Source organism: Colossoma macropomum, unplaced genomic scaffold (genome assembly GCF_904425465.1).
Source record: "Colossoma macropomum unplaced genomic scaffold, Colossoma_macropomum, whole genome shotgun sequence".
In the NCBI taxonomy this organism is placed as follows: domain Eukaryota; kingdom Metazoa; phylum Chordata; class Actinopteri; order Characiformes; family Serrasalmidae; genus Colossoma; species Colossoma macropomum.
Genome location: NW_023494792.1, coordinates 56,619,747 through 56,643,755, shown reverse-complemented (window position 1 = coordinate 56,643,755; position 24,009 = coordinate 56,619,747). Strand labels below are relative to the sequence as shown.

General features: G+C 39.7%; 1 protein-coding gene across 1 annotated transcript in view; it reads right to left on the bottom strand.

Moving 5' to 3' along the window:
* Positions 1-7,165: 7,165 nt before the first annotated feature.
* Positions 7,166-24,009, bottom strand: part of mpped1 (metallophosphoesterase domain containing 1) — a 37,625-nt gene continuing 20,781 nt past the window's right edge. Inside the window, exons 4-6 of the mRNA XM_036577641.1 lie at positions 11,680-11,795; positions 11,048-11,161; positions 7,166-8,835 (exon numbers count right to left, since the gene is read on the bottom strand). Of these exons, the coding sequence (XP_036433534.1) occupies positions 8,717-8,835; positions 11,048-11,161; positions 11,680-11,795 (349 nt within the window). The 3' untranslated portion in view covers positions 7,166-8,716. The remainder of the gene's footprint in view (positions 8,836-11,047; positions 11,162-11,679; positions 11,796-24,009) is intronic.

Sequence of the window (24,009 nt, the reverse complement as noted above, 5' to 3'; positions counted from 1 at the left end):
CAGGACGACCTCCTGTGTGATGCACTGTAGTTGTGGTGTGACACTTTCCCCTGCGGCTCTAAGGACTTCAAGCCAAAAACTGTTAAGGAATCTTTGTTTTTAAGAGTGTAACCACAGGAGGAAAAGAGCTACCACCAGAATGGAAATCCATTCAACCGGTTAACTTAAATTAGGTGTAGTTTCTCCTATGTGTGCCCAGAAAGTACCATGCACCAATTATTCTTCCTCTTGTGCAGGTAACCCCAGTTCAGTACTTCAGGGAATGGTGGTAACATGAGTGAACATCACAGGAAAAAAAATGATGAAACAGGTCAGGTCAAAGCTTATCAGACTCTGCCTGCTGTGCTGACTGCAGAACAGTCTTTTCCACTGATAAGCCTGCGACATCCACTCTGTAAAACCATACTAAATTGTGTTGGATGACCAAGCTGATACAGCTGCAGAGATATCAGCAAAAGATGAGCTTTGTAACAAAGCCCATAATGCTGTAAAGACTGAATCAAAGTCACTGCATCTGTATTGAGCGGAAATTTACATTTACATTTACAGCTTTTAGCAGATGCTCTTATTCAGAGCGACTTACAAAGTGCTTTGTTGTCAACTCAAAAAAAGTATCTTTGCTAGTTACAAATAGGTTAGAGTAAAAGCCAGTCCTGAGCTCAGATACTGCTAGAAACAAAAGTCCATGTTGATACCTCAAAAAAAAAAGAAACACAATTAAACAAAGTGCAGTAAATAAAACAATAAATACTTAACTCAGTGCTCATTTAAGTGCTGTATAAAGAGATGGTCTTCAGTCTGTGTTTGAAGGCCGTGAGAGACTCTGCTGTTCAGACAGCCAGTGGGAGTTCGTTCCACAACCTTGGCTCCAGGACAGAGAAGAGTCTTGATGCTTGTCTTCCACGCGTCTTGAAGGATGGCAAGTCAAGCCGAGGTGTACTTGAAGCTCGAAGAGCTCGAGGTACAGTTCGAGTTTTGACCATTGCCATTAGGTAGGGAGGGCTGGTCTGTTCTTGGCTTTGTAGGCATCAGGGTTTTAAATCTGTTTGCATTTACCAGACAGTGAGACATTGTGTGTCTTGAAAGAGCTTTATCCTGAGCATGAGCCTACTACATTTACACAATGGCTGGTAATATAACAATATAGCAGAGACCTTACTGGACACAGAGTGTACATGCAGGTCACCAACATACTTGATTGAAGCCGTTGCCAGCAGAAATGCAGCTTTGATAGACGAAGACTTGAGGTCAGTTTCATCCAGAGGTTCAACCGGAGCACATTGGAGGGCCTCCAAAACAATCTCCAACTCCCAGGTTGAGAGTACAGGAAGCCTCTAAGGGGGAAGCCTACTGACCCAATGGAGATATCAGCATAGACTTGTGTGCAGCTCCAGGGGGAGCCACTATCTATAACTACATGTAAATAAGCCTTGAGTGTTGATGGTGTCTGGGCATCATGCGAAAGAGACTACAGAACAGCGCTGGATAAACAAAAGACAGGATCTCAACCTTGTTTATGACACCACTACTTGCATAAAGCTACCACAGGGAGAAATGTATCTTCTCCGGACATGCAAAGCAATTGATCTGTGCTCTATTTCATCATTTCTTGAGCATTCAATATTGCATCGTACCATGCTTGCAGCGGACACTAAAGTCAGGGTGCCAAAAGCTGTTACCATATGGTCCTGTGCCCTCTGGCACTGAACTGAACTCTTCCCCAGGCGAAACTGACAGACTCTCTGACTGAGAGGTCACGGTATCTCATCTGATCTCATTGTGCTCTCATGGTCTGTGAGGCTAAACAAAGACCAAGGAGGGTTACTGGCCTACTGGGGAATCTATTAGCTCTTTTTCTGAGCACAACAGAATCCAAATGCTCTAACTCAGCTGTCCGTCTAGGAGCCACATGTCTAGATTCTTGCAGTAGTCAGTCATCCAGATAGTTTAAAATGTGTAACCACTGTAGTGTAAGGGGTCCAAGCACTCTGAGTAAGAAGACACAAATCAAATGGGAGGACACAATCCTTACAAGCCTTCCCCTGGAATACAAAACACAGTGGGCCTAATGCACTGAGCCTTTGAGGCTAGCTTCAGGCACAAATCTGAAGCATTCTGCCCATGTGTACGAAACTGCTGCGGTACTCTAGACTTGCAGTTTATGGGCCGTGTGCAGTTTATGGACCAGCACACCAGCATCTAAAACAACATATCGCTGTTGTCGGAAGAAAACCTTTTATCTCCAAAATGGTAACTTTACAGGAGAAGGAAAAAACCTAATTTACTTTTAATGTAAGTCAATGGAACCAGACTTTTTTCCAAGTAATTTTGGGTTATTTCTTTTGGTCCATTCTTCATGAAATTTACACACAATGTAAAGGGCAACAGGTATTTTCAAAATATGTCAAAAACCGAAAAATGTCAAAAATGGAGATACAAGGCTTTCTTCCGACAACATGCTGGTTTTGCTGGTGACCAGTGATGCTGATCTATGCTGGTTTTTCTAGCAAGGATCTTAGGCTTCTGTGGAGCTGCTCAATCACGAAAACCCAATCAAATAAACTCCCGACAAACAGATCTTTTGCTGATGTGGCTGTAGAGGCAGTTTGGGACTTTGCAGTGAGTGTTGCAGAGTACAGATTATTTTTATGCACTATGCGCTTCAGCACTTGGCAGTTCCATTCTGTGAGTTTGAGTGGCCCACTGCTTCATGACTGAGCTGTTGTTGCACCCAGACATTTCCATTTCACAATAACAGCACTTAGTTTGACCGGGGCAGCTGTCGCAGTGCAGAAATTGCAGAAATGAACTGACTTGTTGGAAAGTTGGCATCCTAGGACAGTGTCACATCGAGAATCACTGAGCTCTTCGGTGCGACCCAGCGTTTATGGGGACTGCATGGCTGCAGTATTATTTTATGCGTCTGTTAGCAATGGGCATGGCGGAAATCAAATCCAAATCCGCCACTTCTAAGCACTCATCACGTCCCTGTTACACAGAGTGCCAGAGCTGCTTGCCCTGAAGCACGAGCTAAAGAACAATGGAGTGTCCTGACTTCATTTGTCATTTTGTCTTCTCTTCAGAGCCAGATGTTAAACAGGACGACCAGCAACCGCAGCTCCTGCAAACCACAATTGAACTCAAATATTATGTACAAACAGACGCTAAATTTCATCAAGGCCTATTGAACGTACCTTTGACCATGGATCATAAAAAAAGAAACATCTGTGCCATTTCTCTAGTTAGCCAAGGGCCCACCATTCAACTTAAAAGCAACATGCTGTTATATCCCATAAAGCTCGATTTACACCAGATTTAGACAGGAAGGCGACTTTAATTCCAATTCAGCTAGAGGCATATGGGAATCCTGAATAGAGCACTTTTTGGATATCTTACAAGTGAAGGCAGCATCACTATGTCCACAGAGGACTGGTATAAAATGGCTTCCTTCTCTGAACTGTTGATGACTGAAAGAAGCACCACGCTGAAGTAAAATCGGGGAGTAGGAAGGAGAGGCGGGCGCCAGATTGGGTAAAAACTCAGCAGGGACCTCCCACCCTGAGGCTCTGTTCTGACACTCTGCTGATGACAGAATTGGGAGATTTCGTCTTTTTGGCATAGAAGGAGAGCCATCACCGAACAAAGAGTGGGGCTGGTTTAGCATGACTCCCCATGGAGTAACTCCATAGCGCCCTGAGCCATGTTAAAAGTGGGTGGGTGAGGCTAAACCTGGCAACCCGCGTGAAATCTGCCACCTTCCAGAGTCTATCCAAGGCACAATCTGTACCGTATTCTAATGAGCAACGTCCAAAAACCCCAGACAAAGACGGTGAAACGTACAAACAAAAGAGAGCCCACCCTTTTATTGACTCACCACTATTAATATAACATGTCACTACTAATAAAATGCGGTTTTGTGCCAGAAAATTCTTTGTCTTTTGTTCCGGATAAGGCAGTGTGAACTTTCTGCTTGTCATCTTTCTCCATGCTCTGAGGCGTTGTCATGGTGATAATATCTTACATGATAATGGGCGAGCTAGATGGACGTGATTGTGCCTTGCTGTAGGACATTTCTCCTCAGAATAACTCATGATGCTTCCTAGAGGTTATTATAAGTAGGTATGCTTTTGCATGCACATAGATCACGGTGGACTTTTGAACCTGGATGGCCGGGTTCACTGCAAATTACTTTATTAAGAACGTTATTTACGATGAGTGCTGATATTAAGTTTGGTTAGGAGAGGCAGCCGTGACGTCTAAACAGGGAGCTTTCTTTATCAGTCCAACATATCCAGCAGAAGACGAGTTTTTTCCATTTTCTCGTAGCAGGCAATGTATGAAGGCCTGGCTGAGTGTTCATGAACCAGTTCAATACAGCTGGAGAGCTTCATCTCTCTGGATTGGAACTGAAATGGATTTGTGTTCATCTAGGACGTCTGAAATGTGCCTTGTGCACTAAATTAACAGCACCCACTACTAAAAATGAAATCTTAAATGACCGCATGGTTCAAAGACATGCAAATGCACATATGCATGCATGCACAGATGCATTGTTTATTCATCTGCTTCAACTTTTCCAAAGCCTCATGCAAAAGCAATGTCTGTCACGGAAGCACACAATAAAACAGTAATAAATGTGTATTGTTGTGACTACTTCGTTTTTTCTGTCAGTGTTGGTTGCATTTACATTTGTTCCACAGCATTAGTTCCTGATTCTGGCATCATATGGGGAGCCAGGCAGCATGCTCTGGGATGTTTAACACCACTCACATGCAGTAAACTGGGCCTTTGTTCAGATCTAAAGCTATGAAATGCCTGACGCAGAGATGCACAGTGTTTATTTGTATGTGTGTGAGAGAAAGAGGGAGGTGGGGGCTGACAGCAGGTGACAGTAGAGACTACGGATATAGAAGAAGACAGAAACAGGTGCCTTTTACAAAGAGTGCTGAGTACAGGAGAGTGAAAAGCAAATATGAAATTTGTTGCAGGGAGAAAATAAGCAGAAAATGGCAAAATAGACCAAAACAACAGACGAAAGGTGAGAGAAAGAGGCAGAAAGGACAGAGGTAAGACGCAGGAGAGGGTAGAGAGGAGAGAGCAGACTTTAATAGCATAGTAAAAGCCAGCCCAGAATAAATTACACTCCATCCCGCAGGATTACTCATGTAATTATTTGAACGAAGGATTTCATTAGGATGTGCAGAAGTGTGGAAGAGTGAGGCGACCGAATGAAAGAGAGAATATGATTTTTACCCATGTAAATTAGGTTTTAGCCACATTCGGATAATTGATATGAAATTCAGATCCCTTTGATTACAACAAAAGCGGAGCAATGATAAAGTTTCAAATCCACTCATCTCACACAGGGCGAGAAATATGAGGAACACATAAAAGGAGAAAAGGGAAGGAAGGAGAAGACACGTAAGCCAGTGGCACGGATAAGATTTTATTTAATTTGCGTAAATGATCTTTCAGAGAACAAAAAGATTTGGATTCTAAGAAAGGCATGTTCCTCGGAAAGGTTAAGCCTTGTAACGATGTTTCCTCTGTGCCAAAACGTCTGTTTCGAGAGCGTTGGGGAAAAAAAGTAAAAAAAAACAAAAAAAAAACAACAAAAAAAAAAGAAACAAACAAAACAAACAACAAAAAACATTCAGTCTTCAGCACGAATGTTTCACAACACAAAAGATTGTCTTACAAATCTCAGAATCTCTATTTTAAAATTCAGAACAGCATGCTGCAGAGAACACTCAGAAAAACAGCAGAACCCTGATGACGAAAAAATAACAAACCAGAAACGGGGAACAAAGAAAGACCCATGAAGTATAATGAAGAATATAGGAACATTTGATAAAATGTAAACCAAATGCACCAAAAAAAACTCCCGTTAAATAAGCCAATATGAGATGAGAGCTCAGATTCCAACACATTATATCACCTTTGACCAAATGCATCACGCTATCTCTTAGATTTTCTCAGCCAAAGACGGAACAAGTGCAGCATTTTTTAACATAATATCTCTCTATTGCGTGTGTGGTATCCTCCAGTACTGATGACAATTTCTGTGCATTTCTCAGTACTCAGAAAAGAGCAGAAAACTCATTCACTTAAAACAGAAGCAGTTGGGCAGTTGCTAAATATTTGAAACATGACACTATCCCTTGTGTGGTGTTGATGTGTTTGCTACTCAGTGGTCTTGTGGACCCACCGCATTATTGTTATTAAAAATCAATACAGCCAAAACAATTTATGTAAAAATACCAGATGTTTAAAATATCACAAGTGGCCAGTATAGGGTTCTCCTTTAGCAGCTGTAGCCAGTCAGCAGCCTGTCCATGTTGTCCACCCTCACACACACACACACACATGTACAAACACATACACACATATACACACACACACTAACATCAGGCCATGTAGGAGTAGAACAGAGTGAAGGACACAGCACCTCCACACTTCCCTGTGGTTTCACCCCAACACCACATGTATAATATAAATGTGTAGGGCAGGGATCTTTAATTAAAGTTCAATAAGGTCCAGTTAGAGAAAATTTCCTCAAGCAAAAGTCCAGAACAACTTTCTTCTCCAACTGTTGTGTCTCGCCTCGTCCTTTCCCTGTGTGTGTGTCACTGAGTCCAGTCTCAGTGCTCATCGTAATGGACAGATCTGATTGGCTGAGTAGCATCTTGTGTGATATTTACAACGCATGCGATTGGTCTGTGAGCTTCCCGGGGGGCTAAACCGGTACCGTAATGACTAGAAATCATACGCTGATTAAAATAGGACGACCCTGTCAAAAAAAAAAAAGATACGTAGTTTATCGGTTATAGGTCCAGGTCCGCATAGGACAGCGTCTGGGTCTGGACTCGGACCGCGGTCCGCCTATTAGTGACCTCTCGTGTAGGGGGTGAACAGTGTGAAGTCAGTGAAAATGTGGTTTAAGAAGAAATTTCTTCTTATAACCCACTTGCGCAGTTTTCATGAAGATTCTGACATTCGTCAATGTTTTCTTATTTGGGATTTATTCTTAGGTAAGAACAGAATCTACACACTCAAGAGCACAAAGGTGAGAACAGTTCTGCAGTTTAAGAACACGTCGTGAATCTGACGTAGACTTATTCTTAGGACGTTTCTCAGGAACAAATTTAAGAAAATACTTTTTAGGAAGGAAGATACTGGTGAATGTGGCCCATTGATCTTAAGAAGTGTTATTTGACTTTCAAACGCTGGAGCAACTGTACTGCACAAAAGTAGTTCTGGTGTAAGGTTTTCTGGTATCCATGCACCATCAGGCAGAAGTTTGTGAAAATGATTTCTCTTGGAAAACTAGTCTTATCTCTGAAAGAAAAAAAATATGCAGATGTACAGCTACAAATTCGCAAATTAATTTGTGAAATGAATTCTGCAATTTATGTATTTAGCAAAAATGTTTCCTGACACAATTCAGCAACTGCCCAGTGTCTTCTGTGAGTTTGAGTCCCCCCCTTTTCTGTTCTTTTCTAAGGAAAATGCATCAAAATTGCTGAATGTATGTTTTAGATGCAGCAGAGATTAGAGGGAATAATGCTGGAGTTTTCCTTTAAACATGAGCTTTTGAACTTGATGCACACAGATACATACACCAACCCACCAACCTCTGATTCAGGCTGTTCGCTCATCCGTTTAAAAGGAGTAAATGAAAGACTCCGGTATTCTTATTGTAAGTAGAACCGTTAGGCATGGTGCTGACACTCAGAATAACTGTAAAACATGAGAGTAAATGATACCCAGGAGCAATATTAATAAATTATAGTGGGGAACATGTAGATCAAAGTGCAATGTATTCTTGTTAGGCAAAAGTGCACTTTGAGCTCAGGCATGTCTTTGAACTGAAGTGCTTAAAAATATTCAATATTTGACATCTAACAAGCTCTCCAAAAAATCAGAGAAGGTTAAAATGAAGGACTTCCTGCTACAAACTCACTCACAACAAACATGTTTACAATGAACTGCATAAAGGAAGAATAAAAAAGAGACCATAGAAGTTTTTTCACGTCAACATTTGTACATTTCACTTTCAGTGTCTGACTTCCCTCCCAAACATGGCGCCTTCAGACAGGCATGGGCTTTTCTGCCTGATAGATCTGGGGAAAGAGAATAAGAGTAAGAGATGAAGGAAACCCTGAACAAACCTTCTTCGCATCATGGCACCGGATACGGTAAGATATGAAAAAGAATGAAGTGCTGCAAAAATCAAAGCTGGCAATAAACACTTCCTCTGATTCATCTCCTGGCCATTCTAGACCTATTAGCACTCCAGCACAAAGCTGAAGAATGAGTTTGTTTTTCTTTATGAGTCAAAGGTCCTTTGAGGCTTCCAGGTTGCAGAGTTTCCTCTCTTGGGGTTAAATTATGAGGAGAGTCCAACACCACAACCTCCCAAAATCCCATGGTCGTCCATGGAGTGACCACATTACTAGAAGGGATTGTCACAACGTTTCAAGTGCAATGAAAGAGTGAGAACCACTTAAAAAAATGGCAAAATATCTTCGAATGAGGCAGTAGCAGAGTCACTATTTGAGGACAGAACATGGCACAAAGTGGATGAAACTCTCCATGAGAACGTCCAGAGCGCAGTCTCGCCCATCTGCTTAATATACACACAAAAGAGCACCCTAATACACTCGGAGAGGGACCCTGATTGGAGACGGGGGCCGCAAGGAGTGGCCGAGTTCAATCATGAGCTCCTGGGATTGGGCAGGTCAAACACAATGGGGGGGTTCATGGGCTGGAAGTTGACTGTGCACGCAGAGGCATTGATAAATGTGGTAGTTCCATCCGTCATCATGCCGTAACCTAACAAGCACACACACAAACAAATGAACAGAAGTAAATCATTTATTCGGAATCAAATTTTCATAGAAGACTTCAGAAGATGCTATACAACTTTGCGTAAGTTGTAAAACACAAAAACTATGACTGCAAAATATATCATTTTGACACTATGCAGAGGTTAATGAGCAACTTAGTAAATGATTTGTCATTTTGTTCTACAAACAACCAAACCAATCTCAGATATTTCTAAAGGACATTCAATGTGTGTTCCAATAAATCAATAACAAATTAACATAATTCTTCCTAAAATCACACAGGTATATATTCAACTAGTAAATATTCCATTCTAATTAATATTCTATTGTATGTTGTTTTGCAAATGCAATACGTAGCATTATGCCTGAAATGATATCTGGCCCATATCATGCAGGGTTAACTATTACAGTCGTATGCAATTTAAACACCCCCAATCAAACTATCCTCTACTTGGAACAAATTTAAATCTTTTTCTGCATATTTTAGTGCACAAGTTTAACATCTTGGAAAAAAAAACATAAAATATAAAATATGTCATACCTTTTGCATATTTCTGAACTCATTTTCATTTAGAAAATCAAAAAAATGTAATTTGATCAGGGCAGCCAGACTTTTGCATATGGCAGTATATGGATCATTCTAACGGACTGGTGAAAAATTAATCCAGATGTTTATTTTAGCCAGTTTTTGGCAAATTTTTGAACTCAAAAACGCTAGTCAGTAAATGACTAGCAAACACAACTTTGACAAGCGGTACACACATAGAATTATACGTTTCATTAAAATACAAAAAGGTCTTAATGTTACACACTGATTTTCAGACTCATTGGGACACATTTACTTCAAAATGGGATCTAACTGCTCACCACGAGGCCATGAAAGACAGGAATGCAGTCTCTCTTGCTCTAAAATGCAGGGGTGTGGCTAAAATTAGGCTCCAGCTATGGAATAAAATTCTTTGTGCTTTTGTATTGACATAAAAACGGAGGACAGCATTTCTGAAGTTTTTTTTTATTTTTTTTTATTTAAAAATTAAACTACATCTAAATCTTTCAACTTCACTTTAAATATAAATTTTAAACAAGGTTTTGAAATAAAAAAAGACCTTAAAAAAATCCCTTTAGAAAGTACCCTATAAAAGACGATTTTGTATATAATTAGCTTATTAGTATTTTAATGAATGCCTTGGGATTGAATAGATCATAGCATAATCCTTGTAAATAATAACTAAAGTCTTAACACTTAAACTATTCTTTTTTTAACACTTTTTTTAAAGTGTGAGACCACAGTTTGAACTAATTCAGTAGAACGATCCATATTGTGTAAGCATACCTTGATATAGAACAGTCAAGAACTCACAAGTGTGGTTTTAAAAGACAAATCATCAAGGCCACGGTCCTTCGCAGGACCACACAATGTATGAACTGTGTACTTGTTACTTGGCTGCACTAATGTATATTCTACATGACTCATCTTTCACATAGTAAGAAACATAAATGCAGCTGAGTTGATGTACAAAGTAAAATAACAAAAACGAAGTCGAATTGTAATATGTGTATAGGCCTTAACGACGAAAATGAAATAAATTAAAGCAAAGATTCACACATTTCAACTAATACAAAATTCTCTAATATTCCTCTAAATAAACTTATTTCTCTAAATACTCCTTTAGCATAAAGAACAGTTCACAAAATATGCTCACTGCCAGTTATGTACAATCATAAACGCGACATGATTACCATATCATTTTATGATGCATTATAATAACATGCAATGGAAGCAAATCTATTTTCAACACCCCTCAGATCACAACCCCTTAACAAAATAACAAAATAGCAAAACCCCTTTCATAAAACTAACAAACCAAATTAACACATACGATCTTTTCCTGCTAGCTAAAGGGCGATTTTCATTACGAGTGCTAATTTCATTCTGTGTGAATCTGAACATGATCTAGTTCCTATTCAGAGCACCACAGGGAGACAGTCTGCCCTGCTAGTCCCAAAATAGGGTGAAGCTTTGTGGTACCATGAGTATGTTGGAACTCACAGAGTGTGTAAGCTAAGCAGAGACACGTTGTGTGATGTCTTGTTCATCACAGATCTATACAGGGTGTGTGTGTTAGATATTCAGCAATGGCTCTTCATGCCTCATTATTTCATAGCTTGCATTTGTGAGATGGGTGTATGAGCGTTACCTTCATGTATATGTCCAAAAACATGTAGTTTGGGTTGTACCCGTCTCTGGACTGTATTCAGTAACTCCATGCAGCCAACACGCTGCATCTTTCTGGGCACCCAGTCTAGAAAACCTGTATGAAGGACATTACAACATTACCGTGACTTGATGATATACTCAATTCTTAATTATCTACTCAATATACATTTATATGCACATGCAAATTCAGTACGTACAACATAGGTCTCTGGAGGTGCAGAGATTCTGGTTTAGAGCTGGTTGGCAAACGTACAGATGCACACACAGGCAGGAGCACACACAGATCTCATGAGAATTAAGCCTTTGTCACACACTCTGAAAGCCCAAGAGCTGGGTGTCTTAAACTGCAGCTGTCTTTATGGAGAAACTTCCCCCTGCCATATACATAATATGTGTGTGTGTGTGTGTTTTATTGTGTGCAGAGGGATTTGCCGCACTGCGAACAGCGTCTCGGTGTTGCATGCTTTAGCAGCCTGCTGTAGCCACTCCATCTGCCAAACCCTCAGAGCAAATGTGTGTGCGTTAGTGTGTGTTTCAATGAAAACAAAATTACAGGAAAAAGCCTTGAGTTACTGACTACCTGTGTGTGTGTGTCTGTTTTTTGTGACTCACCCAGAGGAGGGCAGTGTGTGAGCAGAATGTCAGTAGAGTCTGGGATCTGGTTCCACTTGTCCAACAGTGCCTGCCCTCGCGGCAGATTAAAACCCCAGCCATAGTACCACGGCTGCCTGCCTCACGTGCACATCCACAGAGAGAGAGAGAGGAGGGGTGGGGGGCAGAGGAGGCATTTAATGTCTATTGAAGCAAAACAAGTTCTGGAAAACATGACCATCATCATCTTCCCCCCAACTCCCTGTGGTGCTCTGATCTTCCCCATACTAATCTTAATCCATGCCCAGATTACCCCAATACTGATGAAGGTAATCTGACACTTCTGGGTGTATGTCTATGTATGCGTGTATGTGCATGTGCGCAAAAAGATAAAATAGTATGGAAACAACTTGAGCACTATTCAATTCATTTTATTGTTTTCTCTGTTTTTAATCTTATTTTTTGTTTTTAACTCATTTACCATAAAATTATGTGTCTAGAAAGTTACAATAACACAAACAACAGACAAACACAGAAGCTGGTGTAGTGTAGAGGATGATACTGCTGACCTCTACGCAGCAGACTGGAGTTTATTTTCAACACCTGGGCAAGCACACCACGCTACACCAATAAGAGTCCTTGGCCAAGACTCCAAACGCTACATGACTACTTCTGTAACATGACTACATTGTAAGTCACTCTAGATCTTAGAGCATTTGTTTAAGAAACAGTACTTTTAAGTTCTTTTTACTGTTTACACACAGTGACCATACATCCTCTTCTTCCAGGATTTGTCCTCTTTTTGGGACTTGAGAACACGTCCGCCCAGGATTTCCGTATTGCCTAAAAAGTCCGGGATTTGCCTTTGTTTTCATGTTGACATTCGCTTTCTACAGTCTGCTCTGTGTCTCCCTCCTGCCCTAAGTGTCCTCTTTTTGAAGACCAAAATAAGGTCACCCTAGCTTACAGTTTTTCTCAATTGCTTGCACTCAAAACTCTACCCACATTTAGCAAATTCTCTCCACACTTAAAGCAAAAAGAAACACTGTAGAGAAAACCACAAACCTTCGTCCAAAAATGAAACATTTACAGCAAACAGCCAAACACACTTACCACACTGTCACTGTCATATTCAAAATATGAATACAAAACATAAACTACCCTTTTAGGAATACAGAGTAAAAAATAAAGCTATCTTTGAAACACTTGCAATTTGTTGTTGGTAAAAAAAAAGTAAAAAAAAAAATAATAATAAAATAAAATAAATTTAATTAATTTAGTGATACACGATCCAGCCTCTGGATGCAGGATCCTGTTACAGCATGAAGTACACATACACATGCATTATACTGATCAGACAGTGAAGTCTATATCTACCTATTTGCATTATATATTATAAATAAACTAAAATTGACACTTTGTCTTCAATTTTTTCTCATTTTCTAGCACCGATACAGATATTGTTTTTTAGCAAAAGACGCCATGAGAGTTTATCATGAACTGTGTGCTTCGAGACTTTGAGAATTGCGTTTAGTGTTCTGCAAAAAAAGCATAAGCAGGTTGTAATGAGAGTGAAGTGCAGTGAAATGTGTTTGTGAAAACTGTAAACATGCCGTGACAGTGCGCAAGCATTTAAAAAAATCTTAAAAACCATATTCAGTAAGAGCAGGAAAGGTTCAGGTCATAAATTAACTTAATTAATTAAATGAATTCATTTATAACTCGCTCACTTTCTCACTCATATTTAGCAGGCCAAAGATTCTCCAGAAGGGGGTACTGTTAGCACTCAAGTAGCTTTTATGTACATCACCGAAGAATGGAAATCACATCAACAGGATCTCATAAATATATGCACCTTTTTCCAATTGCTTTTACTGATTTGTAGGAGCTGGAGGCCTTGATTGATGTACCCAGAAGCACAGGATTTCAGCAAAAAGTAGTGTTCGCTAAATGGTATAAAAATATTTCTTGTAATATTTTTTCCCCAAATTGTGGAATAATTCTCTTGCACATTTCTGGGTTTACATCTGAAATCCATTTTTATGTCTCAGTTCCACAAACTCATTTGTATTATCTACAACAAGGAAATAATAGGACAATAAATAATTTACCTTATTATGTAGAAATCCACTGTTTAACAGCAGCATAACCGTCTTTGATTAGCAACCCATTTACAACGGTCCAGGATAAATTAATTTGGAAGAATACGATCATAAAAAACCTTCTATCTCCGAAAAGGTAACTTCACAGACCAAGCAAAAATATGTTCTTAACTTTCATGTAGGTTAATGTTATTCAGAATAATTTTGGATCATTTCTCATGATCCAGCTGTCATGAAATCTTCACATAATGTTAAGGACAGCTGCCATTTTCAAATGGTGTAAAAATTTCAAATTTTCATATGACAGTGACAATACGGAGAAGACTACAGAACAGAGCAAGAGAGGAATAGTGAGGGCAGTTATGGAAAGAGTAAAGGGGAGGGTGAGGGAGAAGGAGGCAATTTGAGAAGAGGGGGAGTCAGAGATAGAGGAGGGTTTGATAGCTCTGCCTGTGTCCCATCACTTTGATTGCAGATGCACCAAGCTTGAGTGACGGTGTAGAAATTAACATGTCACTAACAATCTGTCCCCAGATCCATCTTCCTCCACTGTGTCGGATTTGCACGTTTATGTGTGTGTGTGTGTTTGTGTGACTCAGAGTGTCAGTTTGCTCGTGAAAGTTGCTCAGATTTTGTAATTTAGAGAGAGCAGTCACTTGAAACGTTTACTTTTATAGGTTAGTGTTTGATGCATCAATGTCCAGGGCCGACAGACATGCAAACACTTGCGCACTTGCACGTACACACCCCAGCCCTCGACTCACACACGTGTACACATAAACACACACAAGCTGTGGGAACTACGAGTAGAGCAGCCCGAAGGTTCATCCTCCCAGGAAGGTCAGGAGGAGAGAGACGTCTCATGGGTAATGGAGTCCTATTTTCATCTGTTTTCATTTGATTAATATTCAAATCTTCTCCAACATCAGAGTCTCAACGTTTATGATGAAACATCTGAAGTGCCGTGAACGCTATTTGAATAATTTACATCTCAAATCTTAAAACTTTAAAATGGTTGTTGCATATTAATGGGCTTGTTTAAATATTCATGTTCATCTTTACATGAATGTACATGAACGTCTCTATTATATTGAATGGGGTAAGGATTCTATATTGATGTGCCTGACTCCACTTCAGTAATAACTTAAGTAAGACTGAGAGAAAGTAAGCAAGATACAGTCATCCATACTAGATGACCGTTTCCAACAGATGAACAGAGAAGGTAAAATTAAGAAGCAGAGAAAAAAGTACAGGATCAAAACGATGTGATGAGAAAGATCAGAAATAATGTGAGTGAGTTAATAAGTTATTTTCAACATAAGAATTACACAGTCCAGGAAGATACTTTGCCAACAAAGTGCCAACCAATGTATAATCAGCAGACTGACCAAGACTGACCAGACTGGATTGATGTGATCGTACTGGGTCAAAGAGCAAATAAATGTAATTTGCTTAAACAAGGCACAGAGCTGTGAACATGCATAGTATACCGAAGCATCTTTGTTTTTCATAATTTGTTTTTTTATTCGTTGATGTGGGGTAGGAAAAACCTCCAAACAGCTGTTTGCTTTTGCACGCTGACTCCCCTGGTGCTAGAAGAAATGTAAAAACAATAAAAATCAAACATTATCGGAGAAGTTCATTTTATGTGAATTGCCATGCTGTCTCCTGTGACCACTACTGTGCTTTATGCTGGCTTTAATCCAGTCTGAGGTTGACATACAATTAGAAATGAAAGGCAAATACAGTTAAGGACTTGGTCAGATGTGTGTGTGTGTGTGTGTGTGTGTATGTGTGTGTGCGCCTATGTAAGGCTGTGTTCTCACGGCCTAATGATATCAGTGCAGCCCCCATGAATCTTTAAAGGCTTAGCTAGGAGAAAAAAGGCTGTGGGGTGCCCAGGCTTCAATATTTCATCACGTTGGTTAACTTTAGAGTTGTTCGAGGAAGAGAAGGGGGAAAAAAACACACGTTATGAGAAAATCTCGATTTTAAAAAGAGGCCATTAATGTTTTAAAGGAATTTTAAATCTAAATCAACTCAGAATGCCAGTGAGGTGGTAAACTTTGAGCTGAGAGAAGGGAGCAAGGATCACAGCAAGATAGAGAGAGAGAGGCAAAGAGGGAAAGAGAGAAAGAAATAGAGAGAGAAGTAGAAAATGTCAAGAGCTTTTTAGAAAAGAATACAACAATATTGTGCAGAAAGTATGCATCCAACAACAGGGACGCAAATTCTGCAACCATGTGTCATTAGTCAGCAATTAATTGTTAGTTGATGAGCCTAATATCAATATAGTAACACTGCTACATTCAAAGCCATTATAGAATACTTGATATACGCAGACTTACAAGTGCACATATGATATGAATTCTATATTAAGAGAATTAGAATACATACAGGGGGTCAAATTTACCTGAAAAGGTGTGATTTTTGGAATATTGTATCAGTAAAAGCATTTACCTCCCTGATATTCCATGTATTCCTCAAAAATCTTGTTTATGAGCCTCAAGAATGTTATTTCAATAGTTTGTTGTTATAAGTTCTGAAAAAAAAGACAATTTTTGTATCACTGCCCTCTTCGCAAAATCTTCGTAAAAGGGGTCCAAATAACGGCATGGATTTCTAGATGTGTTCATTTGTGCTTGAGTGTTTGTGGGCATGTAGGTGAATTATTAGGGAAATTAGCTTGACACATGCCACGGTATTTTAGCAAAGTGGAAAAGGTTGTGAAAACTAGCCTAGTGAGCAGAAACTGCCACCTTTCACAGGACTTTAAACAATCACTTTACTGAACCCCTTCACACACGCCATCTCATTTAGAGTGCCTGTTACAATTAATGGCTCACAGATCATTCCAGTCCACTGGGGAATCTCACAACTATGGCCCAATACACGCATATGAACATCACACCGACAGACAGACACACTTAAAGGAATGGTTCAGCGAAAAATCAAATTTGCACCATTTTCTACTTATACCAGACATAGTCATTTGGCCAAGACATGTCAAGAGCCCAAAATTTGCTTCTTTAGTTTAGAAACACTTCTTCATTAAGATCATGCATACTTGTCGATACAATGTGGAGCATACATACTAACTGTGAACTATAAAAATGAACCAAACCGCAGGCAGCTACTTTAGACAACAGGTCTGTATTCACAAACCACATCAGGAATTGGAGTGCTGATCTAGAATTAGTATTTGTGACTGCCATAAATAAGAAGGAAGTCCTGCTTTGTGAATAACAGCCCTGGTGTTATCTGAAATGGCTGCCCTTAGCGGTAATGTTTTGCTCATTTTAAAGTTCACAGTATATCATACTGTGCTCTAAACCACACTGCCAAGTCTGCGTGAACTTAACGATTACCTGCACGCAGTTTGTGCAGGTTGAGAGAAGCTTTTGGGATGTTTTTTTTTACAGAAATGATCTTGATGATCAATAAATTCTAGTGATTGCTTTTATTCAACCCAAATAAACTCTTTCAATGAAACAATGCAAAGCAAAATTTTAGTTTAGATGAACTAAATCAGCATTTTACATCCATCCAAACCTCAAAAACACCTCAAAAATGACCTTTTTGCTGCAACATAGATTAGAACGACAAAAGCTGTTAGAGCTTTTTACATAAGTGTGCTTTGTCTGATAAAGTATTTCTGTTCTAAGAAGACTACTAAAGATGTTTTGATGGACTGAATGAATTATGAGATGTTTCTTCAGTGTTTTTTTATAGATGTAGAACATTTTGTTCTAGATATTTAGAAAAGCTGTGAGGTCCACACTCAAAAGCGACTGAAATTTTAGCTGTCATTATCATAAAATATTGTAAAATTAGCTGTTATTCATGATTTATGTCAGCCTAATTAATACTTTGAAACATGCAGACATCCTTCAAACATTAATAGTAGTTTATCTCGTATATAAGCTAAGTGAATTATTTTTATATGATTGCTACATTGCTGTGATTGAACACATAAATAAGCAAGGAATTTCTTTTGGATTTGCTCTGTGGCTCAACTTGCTTGATGATCTGCATGTAGTTACTTAGAGAGATTTTTTAAGCACTTTTCAGATTTGCACCACTGATAATGTATGAAGATTTCAGCAAACTTTTCAGTCTCAGCGTCATTCCTTTTTAAAAGTTTTGCTACATGATAGTGCTGTGTTTTGCTTTATGTGTATTCGCATTAGAGCTGATGGATTTAGGATTTAGGCGAATCTGCTGTTGCGTTCATTCTAGGCTGAATTTGGCGCTACAGCTTGCTTGGTGCTGTCTTGTTGATGTGATGTGGTTTGTATTGTGCTGTATTGATTAAGTTTTGTTAGCTGCTCTGCACTGAGCTGTACTGTGTTTAGTCATGTTGTGTTGCAATGTTATAGAGTTGTGTTTAGTGCTGCTCTGTATTGAGCTATGCTGCTGCACTGATGTACTGGCTTATGTAGTGTGGTGCTGTATTGAGTTGTGTTAGTGTCTTGCTGTATTGAGCTGTGCTGAGCAGTGGGGCCGGCTGCAGAGCGCCTGGACTTTGATGTTTAATCTGACAGAAGCGAGCGGTCCATTCACACAGCCCTCCCAGCCTGATCAGCACAGCAGGAGAGCCAAGCTCATACACACTCCCCAGCCAAAGCAGCCCTGCTCCATACACACCACAGGAAAAAAAAAAAAAGACACAACTGCAGACAGAGGAAGAGAAGCCCTGGAAGGCAGAGTATATCTGCCTCTGACAATAGAAGGATTAGCTCATCCTACAGCAGACACAAGTGTATGTGCATGTGAATGTAAGAGAGAGAAAGAGAGACAAAGTTACTTGCTCTACACAACTTTTCCTGTTACATTTCTGTTTCTGATACATTTCTGTGTCTTCCCACTCTCTCCCCACAGGCCCCCTCCTTCTCACTCCCTCTCTCTTCCCCTCTCTCCAGGTTAAAATGTGGCATATTTGGGACATTTGGTCCACAGCGTGACTTATACAACACTCAGCAGGTTCAAGCGACTACAAGCAGTGATGTGCTGAATGTGAGGCACACTTACACACATATATACAGATTCTGGTGTAATTATATCTGCATATCCTGGAGACGTGATAAAAGTTTAATATTAAATCCAACGTAAAGAAATTATGATGTACATGTGAGGCAGGTAAACCCCCTCACATTGTATTTGAATGCTGCTGCTACGTCTGCACTAAATGTTATCCATTACTCATTGTGCTAAATAGCCAGTTACCTCTTACTTTCATCGCAGCTTTTTTATTTGATTCATGTTAGTGTTGCACGATACTGATACTGTATCGCTATGACTGACACCACAATTTCTGACATGTGCATGCACGCCGGTAGACCAAACTTAACACGTCAGCGGTGTGGGACGATAAGCAGCAGTAAAAATGCTCATGGCAGGATCTGTAATGGCAGTTTTTAGTGTTAAGCTAACGGAGCCACTTACCTGAACGGCTGAGCCGCATCTTTCAGAAATCACTCGTCTATCTCTGTTTGGTCACTTACGCCTGCGTTAATTTTATTAAGAAAGTGGAAGGAACTGCTGGACTCGTGGCCTAATGATAGCCTTTAGGCTCGAATTAAGCTTTTGCACAGCAGCCCGATAGCCGGGGCTGTGCGTCCACTAGCCCTGCCTGTGATGCGCCTCCTTCGGTCAGATGCATCACTCAGCAGCAGGGTCTTGTGGCCAGAAAAAAACGGTCAAAGTCAGTAATACTGACAGCGTGAACAACAGTGATATTTACTGAACTGACGTTCAGAGATGCAGCACGAGTAAACAAGATGCATGTATGAGACAAATGATTTGGGAAATCTGAATGTGAAACAACATTCAGCTCCAGAGAAGCTGCTGTGTGCTGATGTGTTAACACCACAGCTTTATCTGTTTACTGTTCAGTTCCGTTTTTAACTGTTTTGCACAATAAAGATATTTTACATTTACTTAAGTTGTTAAACATGGTTCTTATTACAAATTATGTAATAGTAAATATGAAAAAAATACAATAAATAAACAATTTGTTTTCTTAAGCATCTAATAAATGTAATCCAACAGGTAAATGCCATCTAGCCAAGCTGAGTGTGTTTTATTTGTGACACAGAACATAGATTTTACCAAAATAAAATGTTTTAAAAATGTAGTTGTATAAATATCAGGACTTATTGGTGAGTTAGGTTAGATAGAGTTTGTATCGGTACTTACCACTGGTTGAAACTAAAGGATCAGGTATCGGTATAGAAAGGGAAAAAAGTGGTATTGGTGCTCTGATTCATGTTAATTGATAGATCAGTAACTGTTTCTTCGTTTAAGAACTTAAAACACCATATGACCTATTAACAGCAAACCATGATATTTATACTACGACTTTGGTTAATAGAAAGTACTGGAAATGTGGTAGTGCTAGTGATCATTAGCCACAGCGTGAGATTCAGGTTAAAAAAAAGAAAAGAACAGCCAACGGCCAATTTGGCTGTAAAGAAATTGGAATCTGAATTGGCCATAAACCCCTACTAAATACACAGAAGTGGCTGAAGGAACTATTTATACAGCAGTGAAATACAGACAATAGAAACTACACATCAAGCTTATTTTGGATTTTTCATTTGATAATAGGAGAAAAGATTTTTATTTTGGTTAAAAAAGGGTAAATGCTTTACTGAATATTATTATATAGATTAAACATCCCTTTAATACAGATTCAAATGAATCAATGAGATTATCAAGTTGTAATTCTGCTACTCAGCCTCACTTTCAGCTTTCAACCACTGCTACTGGGTCACATCTCATCAATAAAAAAGCGAAGTCTTCACTGGACATGTTATTGAATGCTGTTCTTTACCGCAAACTAAAAGTGCTCTTCCCTAACTACTCCAAGTCAACCTGAGGACAATGCTTGTGTTCTAAATGTGTTCTTTTGTTAGACGAGTTGAAAGATATTCGCAAAAAATGCAGCACTGTTTTCAAGGGAAATTCATATTGTGATGATGTGTTGAAGAAGGGATGTGTCAAGGACTAATAATAGTGTACAAGATCCATTCAAGTCACGGATGGATATGTTCACTTTAGGCCTACACTCTGTGATTGTGTTACCGCTTCACTACACCAGAGCTGGACAGGCCGAGACCAGCAGTGACAAACCCATCTGTGCAATGAGACATCTGCCCACACAGCCCGACACCTCAAATACACACACACACACACACACACTGGCCTGGGCATACAGCAGACTCCAGAACAGCTGTGTGGACTCTCACTCATCAACGGGAACATTCACAGCACTGATTAACATGATGAGCCAAGAGCTCTCTCTTGCTGTCTCTCTCCCTCTCTCTCACATGGTTTAATGGATGAGAGTGAATTCTACACAGGTGAAGCACAGTAAAGTCCTCCTGTCAATGTTTGCTTTATCACCCCTCAGTGCATTCTTAAAGGGATATTTAAAGGGAGCATGTTTTATTCTGCTAATAAAAATGCCAGTAGCCTCATGAATAACAACCAATGTAAATAGGCCTAGTCTGCCACTGCAAAAGCAGCTATATTTTGCATTCCTTTTGAAAATCAAGTTCGCTTCATACATGCCAACAAAAGGCCCTCAATGGACATCTGCAGCGAGGCTCTCAATGCTTCCATCTGTGTGTGTCTCTGTGTGCATGTAGAGGGTAAAGGAACATGCTCAGCTACAGGAGTGGCTACCCCATCTGACTCCGATCTTTTCACGAGCTGAAACGAGATGATGATTAGTAGATGGCATGGCACATATGATGTCTCTCATGAACAGATGAAGCGTTCAGTTGTTTGGCTTGGAGTGCAGGCAGAAAGGAAAAAAGAGTCAGAGGAGGTAGGACAATTCGACTTGGGCTGATATGTGTATGAGGTAAGCTTTGCTTACATAGTTTTGATACATGCTTGATGTGTGACGTTCTTCTACACCTAATACTCTTGAACTTCAGTTAAGAACTTCGTTTGTTTAAAAAAAAAAGAAGAGAAAAACTCCATCGCTAGATACCAAAAGGGAAGAGAGGGGGCAAGAGAAAACAACAGAGGGAGAAGAAAGTAGCAGAATTATTGTTTTGTTAATCTGTTTTCACTTCTTCCCCACTTTCCTTCACTCATCCTCTTACTTGCAAGCTCACTCCATGTCTGCTAATGCACTGTGATAAAGTTTGATGTCAAAAAGAGACAACCTCATGAGGGCCTTCAGGCCCAATCCCATTTCTTCTTTTTACCCCTTTTTTCGAGTGTCATCTTAACCCCTGGGAACTGAGTTACAAGGGGTAGTGGTTGAAATCTTGCCCTATGAAATGGGACACTCAAAAAAAAAACAAAAAAAAAACATTGCTTCATTAACAGCTACTAGCGCTGCTCTGTAGGCGACCCAGCCCATCTTCAGTGATAGCAGAGAAGGGAAAAGTTCAGCAATCTCACTGCTGGGCTTTAGTTACATTTAGGGAATCATATGCTTTTAAAAAGGGGGTATAAGATAATTATTTATTATCGCCCAACCCTAATTCCTGGCTGATACGAAGCTGAAGTCAGCTATTCACCAGCTTCTTGTTCGAATTTTCCCGTTCCACCTTGGTGCAGCAGTTACATTCTGGCGCTTCAGGCATCAGAACTTTGGACTATTTAAGGTGGAACGGGAGAGTTAGCTAGCTAGCTACCGAGACATTAGCATACTATTAGTGATTTTTTATGCTTGTTATGAAGAAAACCATAATACACTAAAGCAACATTAAACTAAGACAATACAATGGTTATCAACATTTTTTTTAACGGAGAAAATACTCATATTTGTGGGTTTCTTTGGTCGCTCACGCAGCCATCTTGCTGGTTTTTCTTTTTTTCTTGTAACACTCTGTTTGGAGTCTCTGAAAAACCTCAGTTTGGAGGGCCATGTAGCCCTAACACTTCGTCCTACCCCTCTATCTTAAGAAAAATTGGGACACCCTACCCCTAGACATGAATGCGCAAAACAGAGGGCTAAGGGCTAAGTGGTAGGGGCAAGGGGTGAAATGGGATTGGGCCTCTCACTACCTTCTCCAAACCGCCCCCCCATTCTGGATGGAGCAGAAGCTGTAATTTCAGCCATGTGGTGCGGACAGTGTGAAAGCAGGAGATATTGGCATGCATGTGAGAGAACGAAAGAGTGAGAGAGAGAGGGTTATTTGTGGCGAAGATGCAGATAGATAGCTGGAGTTTGTCAAACATAAAAGACACAGTGTCTCTACCCGCCTTTTCTACATTCTACAGAGCCCTATGGAATGCTCCTCAAGTACTGCCAGCCCCCTCCCACAACACATCACACTCAACAGTCTCTCATGCACCTGACTAAAACACACATACACATAGTCATAGCCAAACTGTAGAACAGCAAAGGACACTCAATAAAGCTTCTGAAAAAGTACTTTAAAACTGCACAGTACTGTGCAAAAGTCAGAGACCACCCTTTGTTTATTTAATGTCCAGTCAAAACAGCCATTAAGTACAAGTTAATCAATTTCTAGAGATATTTTTTCAAATCTGGAGTTCAAAAAATTATCAAAAGATACAGAGAAAATGGGCCTCCTAACAACAATGCAATACCTGGCAGACCACCAAAACTGCCCCCACCAGAAAAACAGTACTTAAAGCTTTAATTTTTGAGAGCGAGGACAAAATCAAGGTCCACTCTTGCTTCAGATTCTGTCCATCCTTCCACTGTGAGAAGACAATGCAGGTCTGAAAAGATGTGTAACTGTCAATAAACCGTTACTAAGAAAAGGAAATAGACGAAATAAGGAGAGAATTTGCGATTCAAACAAAGAAGCAGCTGGAGTTCTCAGAACAGTGGACTGGCCACCCCTGAAGCCCAGACCTCAACGTATTTGAGTTTTACTTGGATTGTGAGAAGCAAAAAAATGCCATTAACTTCTAATGCTGAACTTTGGAGTTGTAGAATAACATCCCTGCAGATTTCTTTGAAAAACAGAAAGTATTTCTCCAAAAATTATGAAAACTGTAATAAAAGCAAACCGTGGAAAAAAATATTATATTCAGTTATTGGGGCTTCTGTTTAATATTGTATTTCTTAATGCAGAAAAACAAACAACTTGTAATTAACAGCCATTTTCTCTGGTAATACTGGTCTCTGACTTTTGCGCAGCATTGTATTTTTGCAATAACTATTTTAACCATAAGTAACTCTGATATAACAATTGGCAAAACTTTCACAACTGTTTTTCTTCTGGATGATACACGGTGCCTCTGTTCAGTT